Below are 24389 nucleotides of genomic sequence, written 5' to 3'. Positions count from 1 at the left end.
TTATATAAATAAATAACAATTTTAATAAAAATAATTTGCATTTGAATTAAATTTTGTATATAAAAAGCATTACTATTTAACATTTTAAATAACTAAAATATTTTTTTATAAAATTAAAATTTTAAATACATAATTTTGCATTCTTTATTACAATCCTTTACTGTTTAAAATAAAATATACATACATATCTTGTATTTTAATTTAATTTTAGATACATTTTTATATAAATAGATAATTTAAATTAATTAAAAACATAATTTTGTATTATTAATTTAGTAATGCTTATATATATATATATATATATATATATATATATATATATACATATATATATTTTTTTTTTGTTTTGTAGTTTTTTTTTTGTAGTTTTTAGTTACATTTTCTATAAAAATGTCTTGCTATAAAATAATAAAATACAGAAATATTATACAGTGCAAAAATAGAAAGACTAGTGTGCTACTGTAGCACCCTAGGTAGGGCGCTCGCTATGTATGTGAACACAGCCCGCCTCTCTCTCTCTCTGTGCTGTAGTAAGTGCGTGCGCTCCGCCGCTGCTGTCTTCCGTCCCTCTATTCTGTGAGAAACACACAGGAAACTTGTCTAAAAACACACAGGATCGACATTTAAACGTGAACTTTGGCAGATGAAACCTGGATTGTTGTCTCGCATCGATCTTTTAACGGACTACCGCCGGTAACGAGCCCGAGGTGCTGAGGGGAAAATCTAACCGAAGATGGGTGTAAAGTCGCGGCTTGCACACTGAAGTTGGAGGATATTTTCCTGGTGGAAGTGAAAGAGAAGCAGCAACTTGATTCTTGACGGTAAGGAGAAGCGATATGTCGCTCGTTTGAACTTTTTCGTTGTGGATTGTTTTCTTGAAGTGTTTGGAAATCTCTGTGGAGAAACTCGCGAGCTCCAGGCGCGTGTTTGAATGACCGCGAGCCGGGAACTTTCCCACTCACCTCCATCGCCGCTTAAGTCTTATTTTCACGGCGTCTTGTGTTTGTTGAGCTCCTCAGAGAGTAATGTGCACTGCTGGACACTCGATAGGGCTCGTTTTTGGTAGTTTTTGAGGTAAAACACGCTGAAAGAAGCCGCCAGATTCAACGGCACATGCTGAGGATGAGGCGGGTGGGGGAGGGGTCGATCCGGCTGCACTAGTTAACACTAGATAGTTTAACTTACTTCTCATACTAGTTCTGTTACTTCAGTAAGAGAGACACATTCACTCAAAACTGGCATTTGAGACATCTTTGAGTCGTGTTCTTAAACGCATAAAGGAAATGTGAGGAAAACGTTGATGAGTTAACGTTAGTTATACTATCTTTCTACAATGAGTGATTTAACAAGGTTAGTTTTTATATACTAACATGCTTTTCTTAAGGATTGTTACAGTGTTCAGATGAAACTGAAGTCCTCCATCACTTGTTGATCTTGTGTGAATCGTGTGACAGCATCACTTTAAGATTTATACATCATATGAAGCTAAATAAATAAGTTTTCCACTGATGTATGGTTTGTTATGACAGGACAATATTTGGCTGAAATACAACGATTTGAAAATCTGTAATCTGAGGGTGCAAAAAATCTAAATATTGAGAAAATCACCTTTAAAGTTGTCCAAATGAAGTACTTAGCAATGCATATTACTAATCAAAAATTAAGTTTTGATATTTATGGTAGGAAATTTACAAAAGATCTTAATTGAACGTGATCTTTACTTAATATCCTAATGATTTTTTACATAAAAGAAAAGTCCTGTGTTGTGACTGGTTTTGTGCTCCATCGTCACATATTAAATATAAAATTAACACACAAACGTATTAAATGTGACAGCGTCACTCCAAATCAAATGAACTGAAGAATAAATATTTTTTATTAAAATAAATAATATTAATAAATATATCAGTTTGAATAAAAATAACATTAATGCAGTATATTTTATTAAAAATATATATTTTTCTGTTAATTTGATTGGTGATGCTGTAATTCAGCAGTAGTATATAAAATTGTTAAATTAATAGCAATTTCTGGGGGAAAATTGTTATTTTATATATATGATGAAAAAGGGTTTAAGCATAAAAAACAGTAAGTGTAATACTGCTTTAAATTGTTGTTTTAAAAAAATTAAAAGTTTTCTGTTTAATTTAATTGCATTTTTATTTTTGTTTTTCTGAGCAAAAAATAAATATCATACATTTTCCGTAATTTACAGAAGACACCCACTAAAATGTCATTCAGTGTAACAATCTTGTCAGGCATATTAACAACAAAAATCAATTTATGTCGTATTAAAAGGCAAATTACTTTCACCCCAAATACTAGTTATAATACTATGTTTAAAAATTTGCCACTAACCTAGGTTTAGCCCATTTGTCAGTAAGAATTTTTACTCATTTAAAACAATACAATTTAATATGCTCCATTATTATTTTATATATTTTAATATGTACAAGTCAGATTTTTACAAAAATATTGTTACACTGAATGACAATGTAACATTATTTCAACCATATTTTGATCTTTTATTCTCCAAAAACTTATTTGAAACCTTAAAAGTAGATACTTTACTTGCATTTAATGTGCTTTCTATGGACATAAAATCACTTTAGTAAATTTCTTTTGATGTGGACGTCTTAACGTCTTTGACCAATATACATAAACCATTTTCCCCCAGAAATTGCTTGTAATTTTCACAAATAATTACAGAGAAAATGTAACAAAGTATCACATTGAATTAAGTATGACATTTTGAAATAGAAAGACTGAAATAATATTTGTTTAAAAAAAAAAGGTTTTTGTAAATAACACTGAATTTATGTTTATGAATATATATTTAGATTTATTTTACGTAATATATTTTCTAAATTACAAAATTAACTGATGTGAAAAATGCATAATGTATAATAATTTTATCAGATTTTTCGTTGGCTAGAAATTGGACATATGGTCACAAAGTGCAGGAACTCTGCAAAATATAGTTTCTCATTTTCTGTAGAGGTGAGATATAACCAGGACACGTTTTAGTGAAAATGACTCATACAGTGACTCTCGTTTTGCTAAACATATGTCTTTTTGTGAGGTTGGAAACTGATAATAGTCATAGTTACTCACTATCTAGACAGTTGAGTGGCTGATAAAATAGTCTGCTTATTTATACAGTTTTTACAATATTTGATAACAGGACATTTACAGACTGAAGGCTAAACATGAACAAACATCAAGCAGTAGTCCATATTGGTCTATCAGTAATGTATAGACAGCTTAACCAATCAGTGAGGACAAAAAGGTTCTGTTTATTATTATAGGCTGTTCATTTACAGCTTATATCCAGATCTGATCGCTCATGTAGCTTCATGTATTTGCGTATATTATTTCCATCACAGCATGTGTTTCTGTTGGCCAGAGGGCATCTGGAGCTGGACGGGTGGAGTGGTTTCACTCTGTTTACTACGGTACAGCTCCATTGTAAATATTTGGACAGAGGGTAAAAGTCTCATTCAGAGCTGGTGAGTTTTTAACACCATCTGTGAGGAAACCACACATTAGATCAGACCAGAATCACAGAAAGTTCTTGTCTTATTTTGCATAATAAAATTCAAAAGTATTTTTATGTATTTTTTATGTGCAGCATCTTCATCACTGCAGGCCTACAGAGAATCAGGAATTTTCTTTGTATTTTCTGATTTTGGGCTGATTGCTGACAGCATATCAAAATAAGCCTGAAATATTTAACACAATTAACACAAAATTGTGTTCCTCATCTGAAGCACATGAAGACTCAATCTTGTTTTTAGTAGTTTGTCACTGGCATGATGAGCTGTGGATGTTATGATATTAGTAATAAAATATTGGTTAAAATAGTCCACTTTTAATTGCTGAAAGTTTTTAATATTTCTCAGTATTAGTCCATCATTTTTTCCACTGAGCTCATCACATTGCATTATGGGAGTGTTTTGTCTGCAAAGGACATGTGCAGTTCTGAGCCCTATGATTTCCGAGATGCGTAACACTTTATTTATTTATTTATTGAAGAAAAAAGGATTTACATTTTAAAAGATTAATTCACTTCAGTTAATAATGTTTTGTGCCTTCATTTAGTTACCTCTGTTTGATTTTTTTTTTTTTTTTTTTAATAAATTTATATCAAGTCTTGGCTGTCATGGCTGGCTCTTTCATAGGACCGTTTGTTGTTAAAAAAATAAAAATAAATAAAATAATAAGTTTAAATTTTAAATACCAATTCTATTGTTCTATACAATTTTAAAATTGTTTTTTTTTTAAATTGTAAAAGTTCTATGAATTCGTTTGATTAGACATGCTTTGTAACTTTTGTGTATTTAACTAGACCATTAAAACAGAATAAAAAATAAATTAATTTAATTTAATAAAATAAATATTTGATTTATAAAAATTTAGACATGGTTTTTGATTATTAAAATTTAACTATTAAAAAATTAAATAGTTATTGCAATTTTAAATTAATTCCAAAAAAAATGTAAACAGATTTTGTGAGAAATAAAATGGAATTTAGAAAAAATTCAGTGGGTTTCATAAGCCTTTAAAATGTTGTTGAATTATATGATTTCAATTAATTAGACATGCTTTTTGAGTGCTAAAATTTAATTTAACTGTTAAAAAAAAAGCAGGAAAAAACCTAGAAAAAATCTAAATAAATAAATAAAAACAAACAGATTTTGTGGGGAAAAAATAGACCAATATTTGTGAAAATAAATATAAAAAAGGTAAATATAAATATAAAAAATATAAAAACATTAAATATGCTGATAAAGATGTGCAACATTAAGTATATAGTTAAAACAATATAGACCAAATGTTCTTCAAGACTTGTTAATGCAATGGTCAAGGCAAGAGAATGGAATCTGATTATATAAGTTATATTGTGTCTGATTCCCATGTCTGATCTCCATTCATCCTCAAATGCACTCCCACGCTACAGCTTGTCTCACTGTTATAAATAGCTTTAGATTTGCTCAGAGTTGTAAATCATTACAAGTTGACTGAGTTAATGGTTAATAGGATTGAAGTGAGAGAGTTGTGGTCTTGGGATTTTCTCCAGGATTCGAGCAAAGCCTTCGGCATTTACTGCAAATCCAAATCTGCCAAGATGACCTGGTTCTGAGACAGAGAAAGAGACTGCAGTGTCTGTGAAAGATCTTCATGGCTCATTTCTGAGTAAACTTAGAAAAAACACATGAAGTCAGAATGGTTTGTGGCTTGTTTGTTTTTTAAGGCATCTTTAGGGTGATGTATTGATTATTTAATGATTTTACTGGTGATCTAAACAGCTGCATTTAGTGTCCCAGCATAATAGTTTTATTCAAGGATGCATTAAATTGATCAAAACTGACAGTAAATTCATTTATAAAGTAACAAAAGATTTCTATTTCAAGAAAATGCTGTTCTTTGGAACTTTCTGTTCATCAAAGTATCCTGAAAAATAAAATGTATCACAGTTTCCACAAAAATATTGAGTAGCATATTGAGTAACTGTTTTCAACATTGATAATAATCAGAAATGTTTCTTGAGCATGATTTTGGAAGAATCATGTGACACTGAGGCTGGAGTCATGATACTGAAAATTCAGATTTGATCGCAGAAATAAATTTCGTTTTAACAGATATTCACTTACAAAGCAGTTTTTTAAAGTTATAATAATATTTCACATTTTTACACTATTTTTGATCAAATAAATGCAGCCTTGGTGAGCAGAAAAGACTTATTTTTGGTCATACTGTACTCTAGTGTGCAAGCAGATGTGTATATATACATCACAAACAATACAGTAATGTTAGACTAATATGTTGTGTTTAATATAAGTGTGTGTTATGGTGTTTGGACATGAAAGAGCACAGGTTTCTCTTTTTTCTCATGGCAACATTGTTGTTTCAGACGTTGTTAAAGTTGAAATCGGTCATAAACGTCGCTGCAATCAGCTGTTTTACAGGTTTATATCATCGTTAATCTCTCTGCTGATGATTGGAGTCTGTCTTTGCTCAGATCGGCTGCTGTTGACTAAATTAGTGACTGGTTTGATTTAATTTCAATATTTACATTGTGGTTTTGTGTTTGAAGAAAATTAGACTACATTTGCTGATCTGGGCGCAGTTGTGTAATTTTCTGTGATTTACACACAAAGTTACAATAATTAGGCCTGTCACGATTATTTATAAACTCTGTAATCAAAATGATTTAAGAAACCACAATAATTGTGCAATTTAAATTTTAGTCGCATATTGCAGCACTTGAAATGCCACAAATGCGCAATATCATGTCTTATGTAATATAAGCCTGTCACATCGATTAATTGCGATTAATCACTTACAAAATAAGTTTGTTGACATAATATTTGTCTGAGTGTGTTGTGTATATATTTTATTATATTAAATTATTATTTTTTTTTTTACTTGGAATTGTGTAATAAAAATAAAGTAATAGTCTGACTCTGGCAAAACAGAATTAAATCATTAATCGTAATTATTTGTATGACAATAAACAATCGACACAAAATTCATAATCGTGACAGGCCTAAAAATAATATTTTATTTTATTTTATTTTATTTTATTCTATTTATTATGTCCATGAGAAAAACACACACACCTGTGGAGCATATTCGGTATTTCATTGCTTGACAGCCATAAATGACTGTTTATAAACTTAATTACTTGCCAAAAGATAATTTAATCATTACTTTTTTTTTTTTTTTGGAGTCATATATAATAATTATTAATGATTTAATAATAGCAATTATTTGTATGACAATAAACAATCAGCACAAAATTCATGATTGTGACTGCCTTAAAGATAATTACTAAAAACATTTTTTATTTTATTTTAGAGAGCACATTTGGTATTTCGTTGCTTAACAACCATTAATGACTACATTTGTAAACTATATTACTTTCTAAAATAATTGTTTATTCCATTTATTATTGATAAATGTTACTATTTATTGAACATTATTTGTTATTTTATTTTTTTGCTGTCATTTTGTTAAAGTGATACATTTCGAGAGGCTGTGTTAGTGATTTCCTGCAGTTAAAGGGGTTTTAAGTCGTCACCTTTATTTATATAATGCTTTATGCAATACTGATTTGTTTCAAAACAGCTTTCCAGCGATAAACGACAATACTGATTCAGTGATGCAAACAAAATTCGACTAGAAAGGCAATTGTAAAGAGTCATTATTTAATGCAGTAAAATCACTGTAACGTACAATCTTACTGCTTTATTAGACTTTGTCCAGTTTTAAATACAGTGTTTCATCAGCAGAAGTGAATCATCATGTATAGACAAATTCTTAGTTTGCGGGTTCATTAGTTTGATCTCAGTCTCATGCGACCGCAGGAAATGACTGCGACCCTCGTGTTAGCGGCGGGTTTTTTTTTTTTTTTTTTTTTTACGCCGCTCAGGAGAAAATGGCTGCTGTTTGCAGGTCCTGAGAGCACATCTGTCAGAGGAGACCAGCCAAGAGAAAATGAGGCCCTCTGCAGACTCACATGCGTCTCCTCTCATCTCGCCTGTCCTGTTTTCCACATTAATCATTCCTGCGGTTTCTTTTGGCTCTGTGCTTGTGACAATTTTTATCCTTCCTTTATATATTAACCTAGATTGTATTCATTCAAGAGGGTTCTTGTTAATGTCTTAAGACTTGCTGACGTTAACCGTTTCACTCCTTCTGTGGTCTTATTGCTTGTATTCTCGTGGTTTTGTAGCAAGGTTATTATAGTTAGCTGAAACTAAAACCATACAACCATAAAACTGAAGTAAAACGGTTAATTCATTAAAAAAAAATACAAAAGTACAAATGACAAAAACACTAAACAAAATGTTAAAAATTAAATAAAAATGAAAATATAAACAGTTTATTCAAAATATTAGTTAACTATAATAGCATTGTGGCCACAGGACTAAAAATGTATTTTACACAATTAAGCAACATTGTGAATTTATTTTATTTTATTTTATTTTATTTTTTAAATAAAAGGCAGGTTAAAAATTACAAAATTACATTTTTATTTTATTTATTTATTTTTTTAAATAAAAGGCTGATTGAAAATTACGAAAGTAAAAATGATGAAAACACTAAACAAAATTCATAAAATTAAATAAAAAAGAAAATATAAACAATTTATTCAAAATATTAGTGAAAACTATAATAGCATTGTGGCCACATAACTAAAAAAATATTTTGCACAATTAAGCAACATAGTGAATATATTTTATTTTGATTATTATTATTATTATTATTATTATTTTTATAAAAGGCTGGTTAAAAATTACAAAAGTAAAAATGGTGAAACACTAAACAAAATTCATAAAATTAAATAAAAATGAAAATATAAACAATTTATTTAAAATATTAGTGAAAACTATAATAGCATTGTGGCCACAAGACTAAAAAAGTATTTTACACACTTAAGCAACATTGTGAATATATTTTATTTTATTTTATTGTATTTTATTTTATTTTTTTTGTTGTTGTTGTCTTTTAGGCTGGTATAAAATCACGAAAGTAAAAATACTGAAAACACTAAACAAAATTCATATAATTAAATAAAAATGAAAAAATAAACAGTTTATTCAAAATATTAGTAAAAACTATAATAGCATTGTGGTCACAGGGCTAAAAAAAAAATATTTTACACAATTCAGAAACATAGTGAATATATTTTATTTTATTATATTATTTTCTTTTTAAATAAAAGGCTGGTTCAGGATCCTTTCCTTGTGATTTTTTTTTTTTTTTTACTTGATTTTCATTATATTTTACTTCTTATATTAAACATTTTAAAAATGACTCATTCCAGAGTAAATGCATCAAATATTAAGTTATGCTCTGAATATTGTCCAACTGTAATGCTCATTAAATAAATTTTCTTGTCTTCTGCCAGCGTGTATTATGAATGGCTCCATGTGTTTATTTTCGTTTCGTTTGTATTGGCGTTTCCATGACTGATTAATTTAATTTAAGCTGCGGTTTGTTTTAACCTGTTTCCTGTAATCAGAAACTGCTTATGTTCTGCTCTGCTGTTCAGTCACACTTCAGGAAGTGCTAGGTTTATTTCTAAAACACATTAGTCAGCAAAAACCAGCCGTGATGCATATGAGCTCTAATATAAGAGGATGCATCTATTTATCTGGTGCAATGAAACCCAGTCATCTTCAGCTCAAGGACACTGGCTGTGATATAACGCCGGTGCGTGTTTTTGTTAATTGGACAGCAGTTTGTTAAATTCTGCACTGTTTAGTGAACACTTGCAAACAGGACGGTCATGTTGCACCGTGATGCTAATTTCACTGCCGTTTGTCTCATTGACAGTAATGATGATCAGATTAGGCGACTACTGAAGTGATATTGAATGGGTGCCGTCAGAATGAAACTCTAAACAGCTGATAAGACCATCAAAATAATCCATAATATACCTCCCATCAGTTAACATCTTGAGAAGACAAAAGCTGAAACAAATCTGTCATCAAGATGCTTTTAACTCAAATACGAGTCAAAAAAGCTTTTTTTTTTCTCTTTTTCTATTGATGTATGTTCAAGTGTAAATGTTTTCTAATGAAATACAATATTTTCCAACCAAAATTTGTCATCTGAGTCATCAGCCAATCAGAGTTGGCTTTTCTTATATAATAGATAATAATAGACTGTAATAGATCATTCTCACCAATAGAGAATTAGTTTGTTAGATGGAGGTCTTTATACCAGATCAATGGCACTAGAAATTAAATAGAAAGTTGAGAAACTTTGTATCAAGTTAAATGAACATGTGAAAACATCCTGTTGTGTAAGTTTGTTTGGTTTGGCTATGTGTGTCACGCAGTGTGTTTTTGTAACTTTGTTGTTTGTCACTTTCATTTGTTTTTGCTTTTTAAAATGTTTACTTAGTTCTTTTTCATTTTTTTAGTTTCTGTTATTTTAGTACTTCAGGATGAAGTAAATGAAGTAAATCTTTTGTTTTTGTTTTTTTTTGTTTTTTTTTTCAGTTTCAATTTTTCGTGACTCCTTTTTAATGGTTAAATTACATTTTATTTATCAAAAAATGTATCATGTCTAATTAATTGAAAATCATGTAACGTATACAATTTCACATCAGTTTATTAAATATTTAACAAAAATTGCATGTTTAGGCCCCTATGAAATTTGTTTTATTTTTTCACAAATTTTTTCCAAACTCTGTTTTTTCCACTGTAATTTCTCTGGATTAAGGTTTTTTTTTTTTTTTTTCACATTTTCTTCAATTTACTATTAAAATGAAAACATGGAAGAAATACTGTGTGATTATTCCCTAAAAATAATGATTGTTTCATTTTAGTAGTAGTAGTAGTAGGCTTTGTAAATGAATGCATTAAATGTGTAAATGTCATGTTTCCCGCAGGAGCCGTTCGTGAGCTCCGGTGTCGCTCATCCTCTGAGGATTGAGCTAAGATGAGCATTACCAGTGATGAAGTCAACTTTCTGGTCTACAGATATCTGCAGGAGTCAGGTAAACCCTCTCAGAATCACCTCAAACTGACGTAAACCAGGCTTTGAGATGATCTGAAATTCTTAAAGGCGCTGTATAATGTTTAGTCACACATTTACTCATCGGTTGAAATAAAGTGTCTGTTCATCGATTAAAAGCCGGTCTGTTTGGCCTTTGTGCTGTAGGTTTCTCTCACTCTGCGTTCACATTTGGTATCGAGAGCCACATCAGTCAGTCGAACATAAACGGGACTCTGGTGCCTCCTGCTGCCCTCATCTCCATCCTGCAGAAAGGCCTTCAGTACGTGGAGGCCGAGATCAGCATCAATGAGGTCAGTCATTAATCGTCTTGTCATCTTTATTAACCATCCGACTGATTCTAGTCATGTCACTGGTCAGTCTTTGAACACTTCGATTAATCTGGATTTTTGCATAAGTAATTGTCACCTGCTATAACTCATAATAATATCTAGACATGCTTTCTAGCACTTAAAAAAAACAAATGAGATTTTATTGTTGGCTCGGTCAAGACACTTTTTCAGATTTTTACTTAATCTGACAAGAATTTCATTGACCATGATACAAAAATAAACAGTCTTGCTATTATGCCAACAAACCATTTATTTGTTTGTTTGTATAATTAAGATACTAGTTGTATTAATATTTTAAATTTGTTTTTGTTTTTATATTTTCTCTGATTATTTTAATTTTAGTTGTTAGTTTTTTAAATATTATGTAAAATGTTATTATTAAATTAAATAATAAAAAAAAAATCAAATGTATTATTTTAAAATAAAAAAAACATTAAAATTTGAATATTATGAAATATAATAATAATAATAATAATAATATAAAAACATCTCTGTATTTTTTATTAATTTTATTTTAAGTTTTAGTACATGCAAATGAGACATTTTACCTTGGCAGCTAGCTGAAATAAATAAAATAAGTATTTTTTTATACATTTTATTTTAGTTTATTTTAGTTCATTTATGTATATGTTATGTATTTATTTATTTATTCGTATAATTGAGATACTGTAAGTTTTATTAATATTTTAAATTAGTTTTTTTTTTTTTCTGATTATTTTAATTTTAGTTAGTTGTTAGTTTTTTTCATATTATGTGAAAATGTTATTATTATTAAATTAAATAAAATAATAAAATTAAATTAAATAATTTTATTTCAGTTTTAATACATGAAAATGAGAAATTTTGCCTTAGCAGCTAGCTGAAATAAAGTAATTTTTTGATATTTTATTTATTTTGTTTACTTTTTAATTTATTGATTTGTATAATTGAGATACTATAATACTATAATAAATATTATGTAAAAATATGATTATTATATATATATAAAAAAACTGAAATGTATTATTTTAAAATGACAAACAATATATTATAAAATTATAATATTATAAAATATAACAATCTAAAACATCTATATATTTTTTATTTATTTTATTTTCAGTTTTAGTAAATGAAAATTAGAATTTTTATACTTTTTTAAATTTGTTTGTCTATTTATTTATTTATTTTATTTGTTTATCTTTTAGTTTTAGTTTGCTAATAATAACCCTGGTCTGAACCTTTGATTTAATTTGAACTTTTAATTTAATTTGATTTTAAAATCTTTTGATCTAACGGCTTAAATGCTTAAAATTTTAAAACATAAATATAAAATTATTAATAAAATAATAATTTAATACAGGTAATAAAATGTTGATAAACAGATAAAATGACGTTTTGAAGTAAAATAAATGTATATAATGAAAACACATTTTCTAGTCATGCAAATCGCTAAATATTTAGAGTAAAAATGTTGAGAAATTGTAAGTTTTATTTCATTTTAAATTGACCACAAACAAGTATAAAGTTCATTAAAAAAATCCCTATTGAACCATGAAGTAATTCAAATACTTCCCATAGGATATTTTTTCTCTAGATGAGCCGTTTCTGTTTGTTTGTGTCACTTTGGATTGTGTTTGATTGTAATACCATCACTGAATCTTTCAGGATGGCACTGTGTTTGACGGCCGGCCGATAGAGTCTCTGTCGCTCATCGACGCCGTGATGCCAGACGTGGTTCACTCCAGACAGCAGGCGTTCAGAGACAAACTCGCCCAGCAGCAGCAGCAGAAACCCCACAGCTCCAGCAACACAACGGCCGTTCAGTCCCACGCCACGAAGAACGGAGAAACCCCGGTGAACGGAGAGGAGAACGGCACCCACGAATTCAGTAAGTCTTTTCATCAAAAATAATATCTAATTAATTGAAAATCAGGAAACAAACAAAAAATGTATGGCACTATGAAATATTTTTTTTTCCCAAATTTCCCCAATTCTGTATTTTACCTTTTTATTTTTGGGATTTTCTATCGGTGTAATTTATTTTTAATAATTAAAAACCATGTCTCATCAGTTGAATTAATAAACTTATAACAACTTCATAATTTATTAGTTTTTTTCTTTTTTTTTCTTTTTTTTTTTACAATAATTAGTTTATAATTTATATATATATATATATATTTTTTTTTTCTGGATTTATGATTTAGTACAAATTCTTGTACAATAATAATAATAATACTCAACTTTTATTTTGACGTTGTACTGAAGAGCTTTGCAGAACGCATACAGCCCTAATTTACCAAATAAATAGCAGTTGGATTCTCAGTTCTGAAAGGTGCACGGACCTGCAATGCACTATGGGTAAGAATTGTTGAAGTGTGATTGTAATTGCAAGCTGTTTCTCCTCTGTCAGATAACCATGTGGAGGCCATGGAGGTGGACGGCGAGGTCCAGATTCCCGCAAGTAAGGCCACAGTGTTGAGGGGTCACGAGTCGGAGGTCTTCATCTGCGCCTGGAACCCCGTCACTGACCTCTTAGCCTCAGGGTGAGTCCACCTGACCTCTGACCTCAAGGGAGAGAGCTGAAGAATTTCTGATGCTGTTGAATTTGTATGACTTGTACAGGAACGACTGATTTTTCTGTTGTGAAATGGCTTCAATTGCTCTAAATATTTTTCTAAAATTACATGATAGGCATAAATATATGGGCTCAAATATTTAATATTTTTTTAAATAGATATTTTAGATTAATTTTTAAATATATATTTTTTATTAATTATAAATTGTTTAAATGTTATTATATTTTAATTATTTAAATTAATTATATTTTTTTAATTTATATTTTAAATTTAATTTATAATTTATATTTTTTTATATATTTTATTAACTTTTTTTTTTATTAATGACAGTTTTATTATTTTTTTTATTTTTACATTTTATTCATATTAATGACATATTTAGTACCAATTAAAGCCAAAGTGTTTATTTTATTGCCCTTTGTGTGTTCGTTTGTGTGCATGTGTTTATATGAAAAAATTAGTGTATATTTAATTATATTTGAAACATAACATTTCAGAGAACTTATTATACAAATAAAGTTTGCAATTATTAATGTAAACAATTAAAATATTGTGACATCAGTTAGTTATATTTTTCCCCACTTGCCTAAAAAGTTTTTGTTTATATGGCAGTTCTGGCGACTCGACGGCACGCATATGGAACCTGAATGAGAACAGCAACAGCGGCTCGACTCAGCTGGTCCTGCGGCACTGCATCCGAGAGGGAGGACAGGACGTTCCCAGCAACAAAGACGTCACCTCATTAGACTGGAACGTGAGTGCGCTGTTAATTATTAAGAGCGCCGGTGCTCAATCCAGGGCCACAAGATGCTTAAAATGATTCAAAATTACACAAAATGAGCTTTTAAAATAGATAAATCAGCTAAAAAAAAAACTAAAAAAAACTGCTGTTACATATTTTAATTTATGCTTCAACAACTTCCACTTTTATTTAAGGGGTTCTCAGAGTTTAGGAAAATCTGGAAATATGAGGGGAATTTTAAAAAGGAGTTTCTAGACCTGAAAAATCATGGAAATTAATAACACAGTTAATTTTTATATATATATATGTATTAGTTAATTTTTATATATATATATATATATATATAATTTTTCTGGATTTCATTTTAGTGATTAAATTCAATTTTAGTTATTAAGAAACGTGTCTAATTAATAGAAATTATGAAACTTATACAATCTAACAATATTTAATTACAAGTTGAACAAAAATACATTTTTAAGCCCTATGGAATCAGTTTTGTTTTATTCCCAAAGTCTGTGTTTTTAGACTTAAAAAAAAAAAAGACTTTTAAAAATAAGTTTGCTAAAGTTGGAAATTAATAACATATAAAGAAGTCGTGGAAATTTTAATAATAAATATACTTTTTTTTTCTAGTTTTGTCATGCTTTAAAATACTTACAGTAGAAATTCCTGAAAAGTGATAAATTCATTATTTATAAATAATTAAATACAAATAAAATTTTTCTGGCTTCCATTTTAATGGTTAAATTCAATTTTAGTTATTAAAAAGCACGTCTAATTAATTGAAATCATGAAACATACAGTGTAACAATAATTAATTACAAGTTGCGAAAGTGTTTTTTTTTGTTTTGTTTTGTTTTTTTTTTTTTGGAATCAGTTTTGTTTTATTCAAATTCATTTTTTTTTTTTCCGTTTTATTTTATTTATTTTTTTCTCCAAAAACCTGGAAATATGAAGGACTTTTCAAAATATGTTTTCTAGACTTAAAAAAACATGGAAATTAATAGCATATAAAGAATTTTATTTTTGTAAATTTGAACAATAAATACTTTTTTGCTAGTTTTGTCAAGCTTTAAAATATTTACAGTAGAAATTCCTGGAAAAAAAACAGTTTACATAATCACAAATAGGTGGAAAAGTGATATAAATTAATTATTTATAAATAATAAACAAAAAAAAAAATTTCCAAAATTTTCTGGCTTCCATTTTAATGGTTAAATTAAATTTTAGTTATTAAAAAGCACGTCTAATTCATTGAAATCATGAAACATATTTTTTTTAAACCCTATGAAATCAGTTTTGTTGTTCAATTTTTTTATTTATTTTTTTTTATTTTTTTTTTTCCCAGGAAAACCTGGACTTTTAAAAATAAGTGGAAATTAATAACATATAAAGAAGTCTTGGAAATTTTAACAATAAATATATTTTTTTCTAGATTTGTCAAGCTTTAAAATAAAAACTTATTTAATTATTTAGTTAAGTTCATCCCAGATTCCCAGAACGCATTTGGTTTTCCAACTTTATTTATATAACACCATTAAAAGTTTCAGTTCTTGAATCTTCTGAAATTGCGGAATTTAATTATTTTAATTTTAAAATAATGTAGTTATAATAAATGTAAAGTAATTTAAAAAAAAGTAAACCTGTTTTTAAATCTAATTATTTAATTAGTAAAACTAATAAATTCATATAATCTAATAGTAGGTGAAATGTTTTTTTTTTTTTTCCATAATTTCCTTAAAATATATTTCTCATTCATGTTTCATGAAACAGCATCTCTCATAGGAGCCTGATGATCAGATCATTAAAACCATGTGTTGTTCCTAAAATGCATTTAATAGCACTTATTTAGCCTTTAAAAGTCAATTTTACTCTCATTTGGCACTTGGCGAGTTCATTTTGGACCCTGGAAATGTTAATAAAAAGCATGCTGAATATTTGGCTTATTTTCACATCCCAGTTCATTGTGGGGTTTTTTTGTGTCTGTAGAGTGACGGCACTTTATTAGCAACCGGATCTTATGACGGATTTGCAAGAATATGGACAAAAGATGGTAAGTCGAGTCATTTCTTTTACACCGAGCACTAATCAGACTCGACGAGTGTTTTATTTAAACCAGCTGGTGTTGACCTGTTTAACAGGTAATCTCAGCAGCACACTCGGCCAGCATAAAGGACCCATATTTGCACTCAAGTGGAACAAGAAAGGCAACAGCATTCTGAGCGCTGGAGTCGATAAGGTCAGTATCTGTGCCGTCATTGTGACATTTACATGTGTGCTTTTGCCAGACGCTTTTATCAGAAGCAGATCGCGTTGCATTCATGATGTACGTTTGATCAGTTCATGTAATCGCAGGGAATCAAACCCACAATCCTGGCATTCCTAGATCCATGTGTTGTTGATTTGAGCTGTACAATGCATTCCGGGAGAGAAAAAAATGATTATTATCTGGCTTTTTTCTATAATCATTCATTCGTTTCTGTGGTTTCTCATCTTCCTGCAGACGACAATCATTTGGGACGCTCACACAGGTGAAGCCAAGCAGCAGTTCCCCTTTCATTCTGGTGAGTTTACAAACTACAGGAGCTCGTAGATTAAACGTTCATACTGAAGGTATTTGTGAAAATACACAAATGTCAGATTTGATTATTATTCTTAATTTTATTTTTCAGATTTTTAAAGCCATATGTAGGGCCTGTGAAAATTGTATTTATTTATTTATTTAGTCATCCATCCATCCTAGATTCTATTTTAATTTTTTACATTTAATTTTTCTGGATTGTTTTTTTTTTTTTTGATTTCCATTTTAATGTCTAAATTAAGTTAGTTATTTAAAAGCATGTCTAATTAATTGAAATTATGAAACCTTATATCATTTACCAGAAAATTAATTACAAGTTGATCAAATATTACAATTGTAAGCCCTATGAAATCAGCTTTGTTTTATTCCCAAATTCTGTGCTTTTTTTCTGGATGTCATTTGAATGGTTTAATTACATTTTATTCACATTTTTATTTTATTTATTTATTTATTTAAATCAAATTCTTTATTTATTTTCTTCTTTTTATTCATTCATTCATTTTAGATTAAAATAAATACAATAAAATTTAATAGATAAAATGTAAAAATTACTTCAATACAAATTAGATTAATATAATGTAAAAAAAAATAATAATAATAATGAATACATCTAACTATACAGAAATGAGTAGAAAGAAATATAATTATTGATTAATTGTGATTAATGGCATCCAGCATAAAAGTTTGTTTACATAATATGTGTGTGTGCTGTGTATATTTATGTATTAAAAAATATAAATATATATTGTATTTATTTCTTAAAAATATAAACACATGCGTGAATATTTGTACATATAAATATATAATACACATATAAATATATAATTTATTTTGTATGTGATTTAATCGTGATTAATTGATTTGACTGCACTAGTAATAATTGAACTTTATAGAAATGAAATATTTTCCACATAGTAATTTAAGCATATTTATAATATTAATAATAATTACACTATTGCAATTTATAATAATAATCAAAAACAATGTTTAATCAATCAAATTCATAAAAGTGTAACAATTCAATAATTAACATTTTTACAATATCAGAAACCTCCTATGAAAATTAAAAAAAAAAAATCCAGAATTTCTGTGTTGTGCTGCACATCTGTAGTTTACTGCAAAAATTAAAACATGCAAATAGAATCAAATCTTCTTTTATTTTGGTGGGTCAGTCAATCACACTTGTATTTTGGCGGGTTGTAGTGAAGTGTATCTGATGATAGTTTAATCCTATGAGAGCAGCTGTGAAGATGAAGTTCACATCATGATAATTAATGGGTGTTTATTGACTCTTACAGCTCCGGCGCTGGACGTGGACTGGCAGAACAACACCACCTTCGCCTCCTGCAGCACTGACATGTGCATCCACGTGTGCCGCCTGGGAAGTGAACGTCCGCTCAAGACCTTCCAAGGGCACACGGTGAGCAGCACCTAAAACACAACTAACACACAGTCGGGGTTTACTGTTCTTGAACAGCAGATAAACATGTTTGTTTGCTTGCAGAATGAAGTGAACGCAATCAAATGGGACCCGTCGGGAATGCTGCTGGCTTCCTGTTCAGACGACATGACGTTAAAGGTAGGAATTATTTCTGAATATTCTTTAAATGTTTATTTTTACACACATTGCTAATTGCAACAGTTCCTCTGGTTGGTAAAACGGATTTACAGTAAATGCATAATGAAATGTGTATTAAATATGATCAAATTGTGTTTCTCTCACGGCAGATCTGGAGTATGAAGCAGGATTCATGCGTTCACAATCTTCAAGCGCACAATAAAGAGATTTACACCATCAAATGGAGCCCGACGGGCACAGGGAGCAACAATCCCAACGCCAACATCCTGCTAGCCAGGTAAGAAAAAAAAAAAAAAAGAAGTCAATTAATAAGAAATTATAAATTAATACAAAAATATGAATTAGAATGATTAAAAATAAATCAGAGTAAAATTAATAAAAGGAAACTGAAAAGTAAATAATTAAAATCAGATTAAATTTAAATGTGTTAAGAAAGATTGAAATAAAGTAAATAAATGAATAAAATGAAAAATCAATAACAGATTAAAATAAATAAATCATTAAATATATGAAATTAGATTAAAATACAATAAAAATGGTTAAATCAATTAATTAAAAAAATAAAAAATAATAACATTAAAATAACAGAGATTTAATAGTTAATTTAATAAAAAACAAATTGAAATTAAATTAGATTAAAATAAATTTCAAAAAGACTAAAATAAATCAGATAACTAAATAAATTAATAGAAAAATTAGGAAAGTAATAACTTGAGGAAAATAAACAATTAGAATTTATTAAATGTTAAATTAGATTAAAATGGTTCAAATAAATCAGTTAATTTAATCAAAAACAAATTGATTAAATTAAATTAGATTAATAGAAAAATTAGGAAAATAATAACTTGAGGAAAATAAACACTAGATTAAAATAAGTAAATACAAAATTAGAGCAAATATATGAAATTAGATTACCCATTTAAAATAATAAATTGGATTATAACACACTTAATTATTTACATGCATAAAAAATACATTAATATAATTTAAAAAGTGAGTAAATTAGATTGAATAAATAAAAATAAAAATAGTTAAATCAGTTAATAAAAAAAAGAAAAAAGTTAATAACTATTAGATTAAAATGAATGAAAACAGTGATTTAATAGTTAATTTAATCAAAAACAAATTGATTAAATTAGTTTTAAATAAATTTTGAATTGACTTGAATAAATTGTATAAGAAATTTAGGAAAATAAACAATTACATTAAAATAAGTTAATACAAAGTTAGAGTAAATATATTCAGTTAGATTAAAGCCAATTTAAAAAGGAATAAAATAATAACAAATAACAAATAAACTTAATAGATGGAATTTAAATATTTTTCAAACAAGAAGTTATGTGTACTTTTATATATAAAAAATAATAATAATAATCTGACAAGAAACTTTATTGATGCCTTGATTAAATATGATTATCCCATATTTAGGGGTCCGTCGAATCTAAAACCAATGTAAAACTGCTCAATATTAAAGTGGGCTTCAGAAAACCAAAATACATAATGTCTGAAGTGTTTGAGCTTAATTCTTTCCATACGTTTATAAAAAAATCATCTCTGTTTTGTTCACATTCATGTTAACCTAACAATGCACTGCTGCTTTTTCTTTCTCAGTGCCTCGTTTGATTCGACGGTGCGGTTATGGGACGTGGACCAGGGCGTTTGCATCCACACGCTCACCAAACACCAGGAGCCCGTCTACAGCGTGGCCTTCAGTCCGGATGGGAAGTTCCTGGCCAGCGGCTCCTTCGACAAATGCGTTCACATCTGGGATACGCTGGTCAGTACAGCAGCGATAGCGCTCCTTCACAAACAGCTGTGCGTCAGTGTGATGATGATGATGATGATGATGGTGATGGTATACGTGTTTTCTTCAGAGCGGTGCATTGGTGAACAGCTACAGAGGAACGGGAGGAATATTTGAGGTTTGCTGGAACAGTGTGGGAGATAAAGTGGGAGCGAGTGCGTCTGATGGATCGGTACGTTCATCTACTTGATTAAATAGTTCGCAAACTTTGACTGAAATGTCATTTTTAAATATTTTAGTGAACGTACAATTTATGAAATGTATCATTATTTCTTTTATATTTATATTTATAATTAATTCATATATATTCAATTACGTGTCTCCAAAGATAGTTACAAAAAATAATATTGACATGAGACATGACATGAGATAACATTGTGGAAATTACATTTTAAAATTAAAATTAAGTTACATTTTTCCAAAAATTTCTTGTTGTTGTTTTGTCTAAAATCAGTTATATTATTTAGTAGTTTAGTACTATTTACTATACTTTTTATTATTATTTTAAATTAGATTTTTATATTTTAGTGTTTATTTTTATTTTAATTTAATTTATATTTTAAAGGTTTTTGTGCTATTGTCATTTTTATTAGTTTTTTGTCATTTTTTGTTTAGTTTTTCATTTATTTTTATTTAACTTTTCATTTTTAGTCTTAATTCTGCTTTATTTTCTGCTTTTATAAACTTATTTCAGTTTAATTTCTAATTTAAGTTTTTCGTCTAATATTTAGGTTTATTTTAGGTTTTTTAGATTCCTTTATTTTGAATTTCATTTTGTTTCATCTTGTTTTGTCCCCCCCCAGTAAGTAATTTTAGTGTTTCAACTTTAACTAAATTAGACTTAGAATTTAAAATTTGAAACCTAAATCATTTTATTTTTTTCATCTAATGTTTAGGTTTATTTTAGTTTATTTAGGTTTTTAAAACTTATTTTACTTTTTTTTTTGTATTTATTTATTTATTTATTTTTATTTAGTTGCCAAAGCAACATTAATAACATTTAGTTTTATTTTAGGATATATAGAGGATATATAGATTTAATTTATTTATTTCAACTTTAGTTTGACTTCATCTTACGTTTATTTATTTATTTATTTTTTTTGCAGTTAGTAATTTTAGTGCTACAACTTTGCATAAAAATAACGAAAAGTTAAAAAAAAAAAAAAAAAAAAATATTTTTTTAAATTGAATTCCGTTTAGATTTTATTTACCAGTTAGTAAAAAAGTTAGTAAAAAAAAAAAATTGTACTTAGTTGCCAGCTCAACATTTCTAATTTGTATTTACTTTAAATATTTTTATCTAGTTTAAGTTTTATTGGGGTTTTATTTAGTTTTAGATTTAATTTTAGTTTTAATTCAGTTTGAGTTTTTATTAATTTCCAGGTAATCATTTTTTTGCATTTTAACTTATTTCAGTTGGTTACCAAGACAATTATTTTTAATGTTCAGGTTTATTTTTAATTCACTTTTTTTTAACAGTTTTAGTTCATGATAATAACCCTGTTTAAACCCTGTCTTGTTTTTCCAGGTCTGTGTTCTTGATTTAAGGAAGTAGCTCTCGGTGAATCCGGATGCCGGATCGTGCAGCTAAAGCCTTCGGTGCGTCCCAGCGGCTGCTGGTTGTGACTGAACTCGTTTCTTCCGGTCAATTGAGACCCTTCACCGGGAACAAATGTTGAAAACCAAATTAGAGGAAACGTCCACTAGAGATGGTCAGAGAAGTGCTGTTGATCAGCGGTCGATGAAGTGGAGCCAGCGGACGCACATCCGGGACGCCGAAGAGCTGGAGATGATTCATTCGAAAGGTTTTATCACGTTCGGGCGACACTGATATTCAATGGGTGCCATGCGTGAAGTCTGACTGTCAGGAAACAGATTTTTAACCACCTTTAATTCAAGGCGAGGCTTCACGTGTGCCGCTTCCGGTGGTTTAAGGGTGAATGAAGACGTCAGCGGCCGAGTACTTGGGAAATATTTGACGATTCTCAGATATTAAATACACAGGTGTAAAACCTCCCACTGGATGTACATTTAATGAATGTAAAGATGTAAATGAGATCGGAACTACGCAGATTTTATAAACTGTGTTTATATGTTTATAAACTAATCTTTCATACTTTTTTATGTTTTCTGATTTTGTGCACGTCACGCCTGCTGGATCGGCAGGAAACTCGGCAGCGGTTTTGAATAAATTCAATTGTGAGGATATATCATTATCATAAGTGGGAATCGAGCGTTTTGGGCCGTATTTAATTCTCAGCGTCACAGTCGAGTCCTAAACGGGTGTGATTTGATAAAACGACAAGTAATAAAATCGCTCTCCTCCATGCAAATCTGAATTTTTGTCTTTTGTTGATCACTTGATTTCTTTAATGTGGCGTTGCACTAGGAAGCCCCGCCCATCTCGAAATCTCACTGGTCCAAAATCCTAATTTGCATTAAACATATTCGATTTCAGTGTGAACAGACTAATTACTGAAACTTCAGAATATATGTAGCGACAAACATGACGGGCGACAAAAGTCTGTTCATCGCAGCCATGGGTTAGGAATTCATTCCCTATTTCAATTTATTTCAATAAATCGTAAATATGTTTCCTCGTACCTATTTGTTAATTTTGACTTAAAAACAAGGATACGACAAATTAGTACGACATTGATACAATCTACTAAATGGAGGGAACAAATCAGTACGTTTCGTGGCCATAATTTATTGAAACGAGGGAACGAAATCTTAATTCGTGGCTGCGATTTACAACAAATTTGTACGACGTAGACGTGATTTACCAAAACAGTGGAACAAATTCTTAATTTGTGGCCTCAAAGTAATTAAAACAAGGAGATTTAATTTTTTATTTGTGGATACGATTTACCAAAATAAGGGAACAAATGCTTAATTTCTTGTTAATAGTTTTATTAAAATGAGGGGAAAAATTTGAATGACAATTTTTGGCCACGATTTACTAAAACGAGAACAAACTCTAAATACATGGCCATTATTTAGGTAAAATGAGGCAAGGAAATTATATGAATTATGAATTCATTCCCTCATTTTAGTAAACAAAATGTGTTACATTTATTATGTGAACAAATTAGTACATCATAGCCATAATTTAGTATTAAAATGAGGGGAGGAATTCTTAATTTATATTATTATTTTATTAAAATTCTAAATTCGTGGCTGCAATTTAATTAAAACGAGAGAACAAATTATTATGATGTGGCCACGATTTACTAAAACTACTGAAAGAATTTGTACGACGTTTCATGGCTACAATTAACTAAAACGAGGCATCAAATTCACAAATTTTAACAAAATTCACAAATTCACAGCCACAATTCAGTTGAAATGAGGGAATGTTTTGTGGCCACGAGTTACTAAAAAGAGGGAAGGAATTTTATTAAAACGATTTATTTGTGGTCACAAATTTATTAAAATGATAGAACGAATTAGTATGACATTTCCTTGCCAAGATTTACTAAAACAAGGGAACAAATTCTTAATTCGTGGCTGCCATTTGATTAAAATGATGAAACGAAGTGTCAACAAATTTGACAAATTCACAGGCACAATTTAATTAAAATGAGGAACTGAATTATTATGACATTTTGTGGCCATGATTTACTAAAAAGAGGATCTATTTGTGGCAAAATTCGTGGCTGTGAATTAAAATGAAAACAAATTACATTCTGGTCATGATTTTATAAAGCAATAGAAGAAATTTAAAACAACTTAAATAAAACAACGTAAGGTATTTGTGCGACATTTCACGGCTACAATTAACTGAAAGGAGGGATTGAATTCTAAATTCGTGGCCACAAGTATATTAAAATGATAGAATGAATTAGTATGACGTTTCATGACCACAATTTACTAAAAAAGGGAATAAATTCTTAATTGACGGCTGCGATTTAATTAAAATAAAATTATCAACAAATTTTGACAAAATTCACAGCCATACTTTAATAAAAACAGTGAAGTGAATTATTAAGTTTTGTGGCCATGATTTACTAAAAAGAAGAAATTCATGGCTAAATTCATGGCTGTGAATTAAAATGAAACAAATTATAATGTGGCCACGATTTACTAAAATGATGGTAGAAATTCTATTAAAATAATTAAAACAACGTAAGGTATTTGTATGACGTTTAATGGCTACACTTAACTAAAATGAACAAATTCTTAATTCGTGGCTGCGATTTAATTAAAATGACAATTGTCAACAAGATTCAACAAAATTCACAAATTCACAGCAACAATTTA

The 24389-nt window shown here is 28.8% G+C and overlaps 2 protein-coding genes across 2 annotated transcripts in view; one reads left to right on the top strand and one right to left on the bottom strand.

Moving 5' to 3' along the window:
* LOC127170747 (anosmin-1) overlaps positions 1-1123 on the bottom strand; it is a 107129-nt gene extending 106006 nt beyond the window's left edge. The window contains exon 1 of the mRNA XM_051118958.1: positions 963-1123. Coding sequence (XP_050974915.1) covers positions 963-968 — 6 coding nt within the window. The 5' untranslated portion in view covers positions 969-1123. The remainder of the gene's footprint in view (positions 1-962) is intronic.
* Positions 510-23834, top strand: tbl1x (transducin beta like 1 X-linked). The gene is made up of 15 exons (XM_051118959.1): positions 510-821; positions 10409-10516; positions 10681-10826; positions 12510-12732; positions 13255-13387; positions 14033-14174; positions 16152-16215; positions 16304-16401; positions 16666-16726; positions 18042-18163; positions 18248-18322; positions 18472-18599; positions 19934-20099; positions 20197-20298; positions 21655-23834. The coding sequence occupies exons 2-15, from the start codon at positions 10459-10461 to the stop codon at positions 21679-21681; spliced, it is 1545 nt and encodes a 514-aa protein (XP_050974916.1). The 5' UTR covers positions 510-821; positions 10409-10458; the 3' UTR covers positions 21682-23834.
* The last annotated feature ends 555 nt before the right edge of the window (positions 23835-24389 follow it).

Source organism: Labeo rohita, chromosome 9 (genome assembly GCF_022985175.1).
Source record: "Labeo rohita strain BAU-BD-2019 chromosome 9, IGBB_LRoh.1.0, whole genome shotgun sequence".
NCBI classification, from domain to species: Eukaryota; Metazoa; Chordata; class Actinopteri; order Cypriniformes; family Cyprinidae; genus Labeo; species Labeo rohita.
Note: the sequence above shows the minus strand (reverse complement) of the source record. Positions and strands in the feature narration are given on the sequence as shown.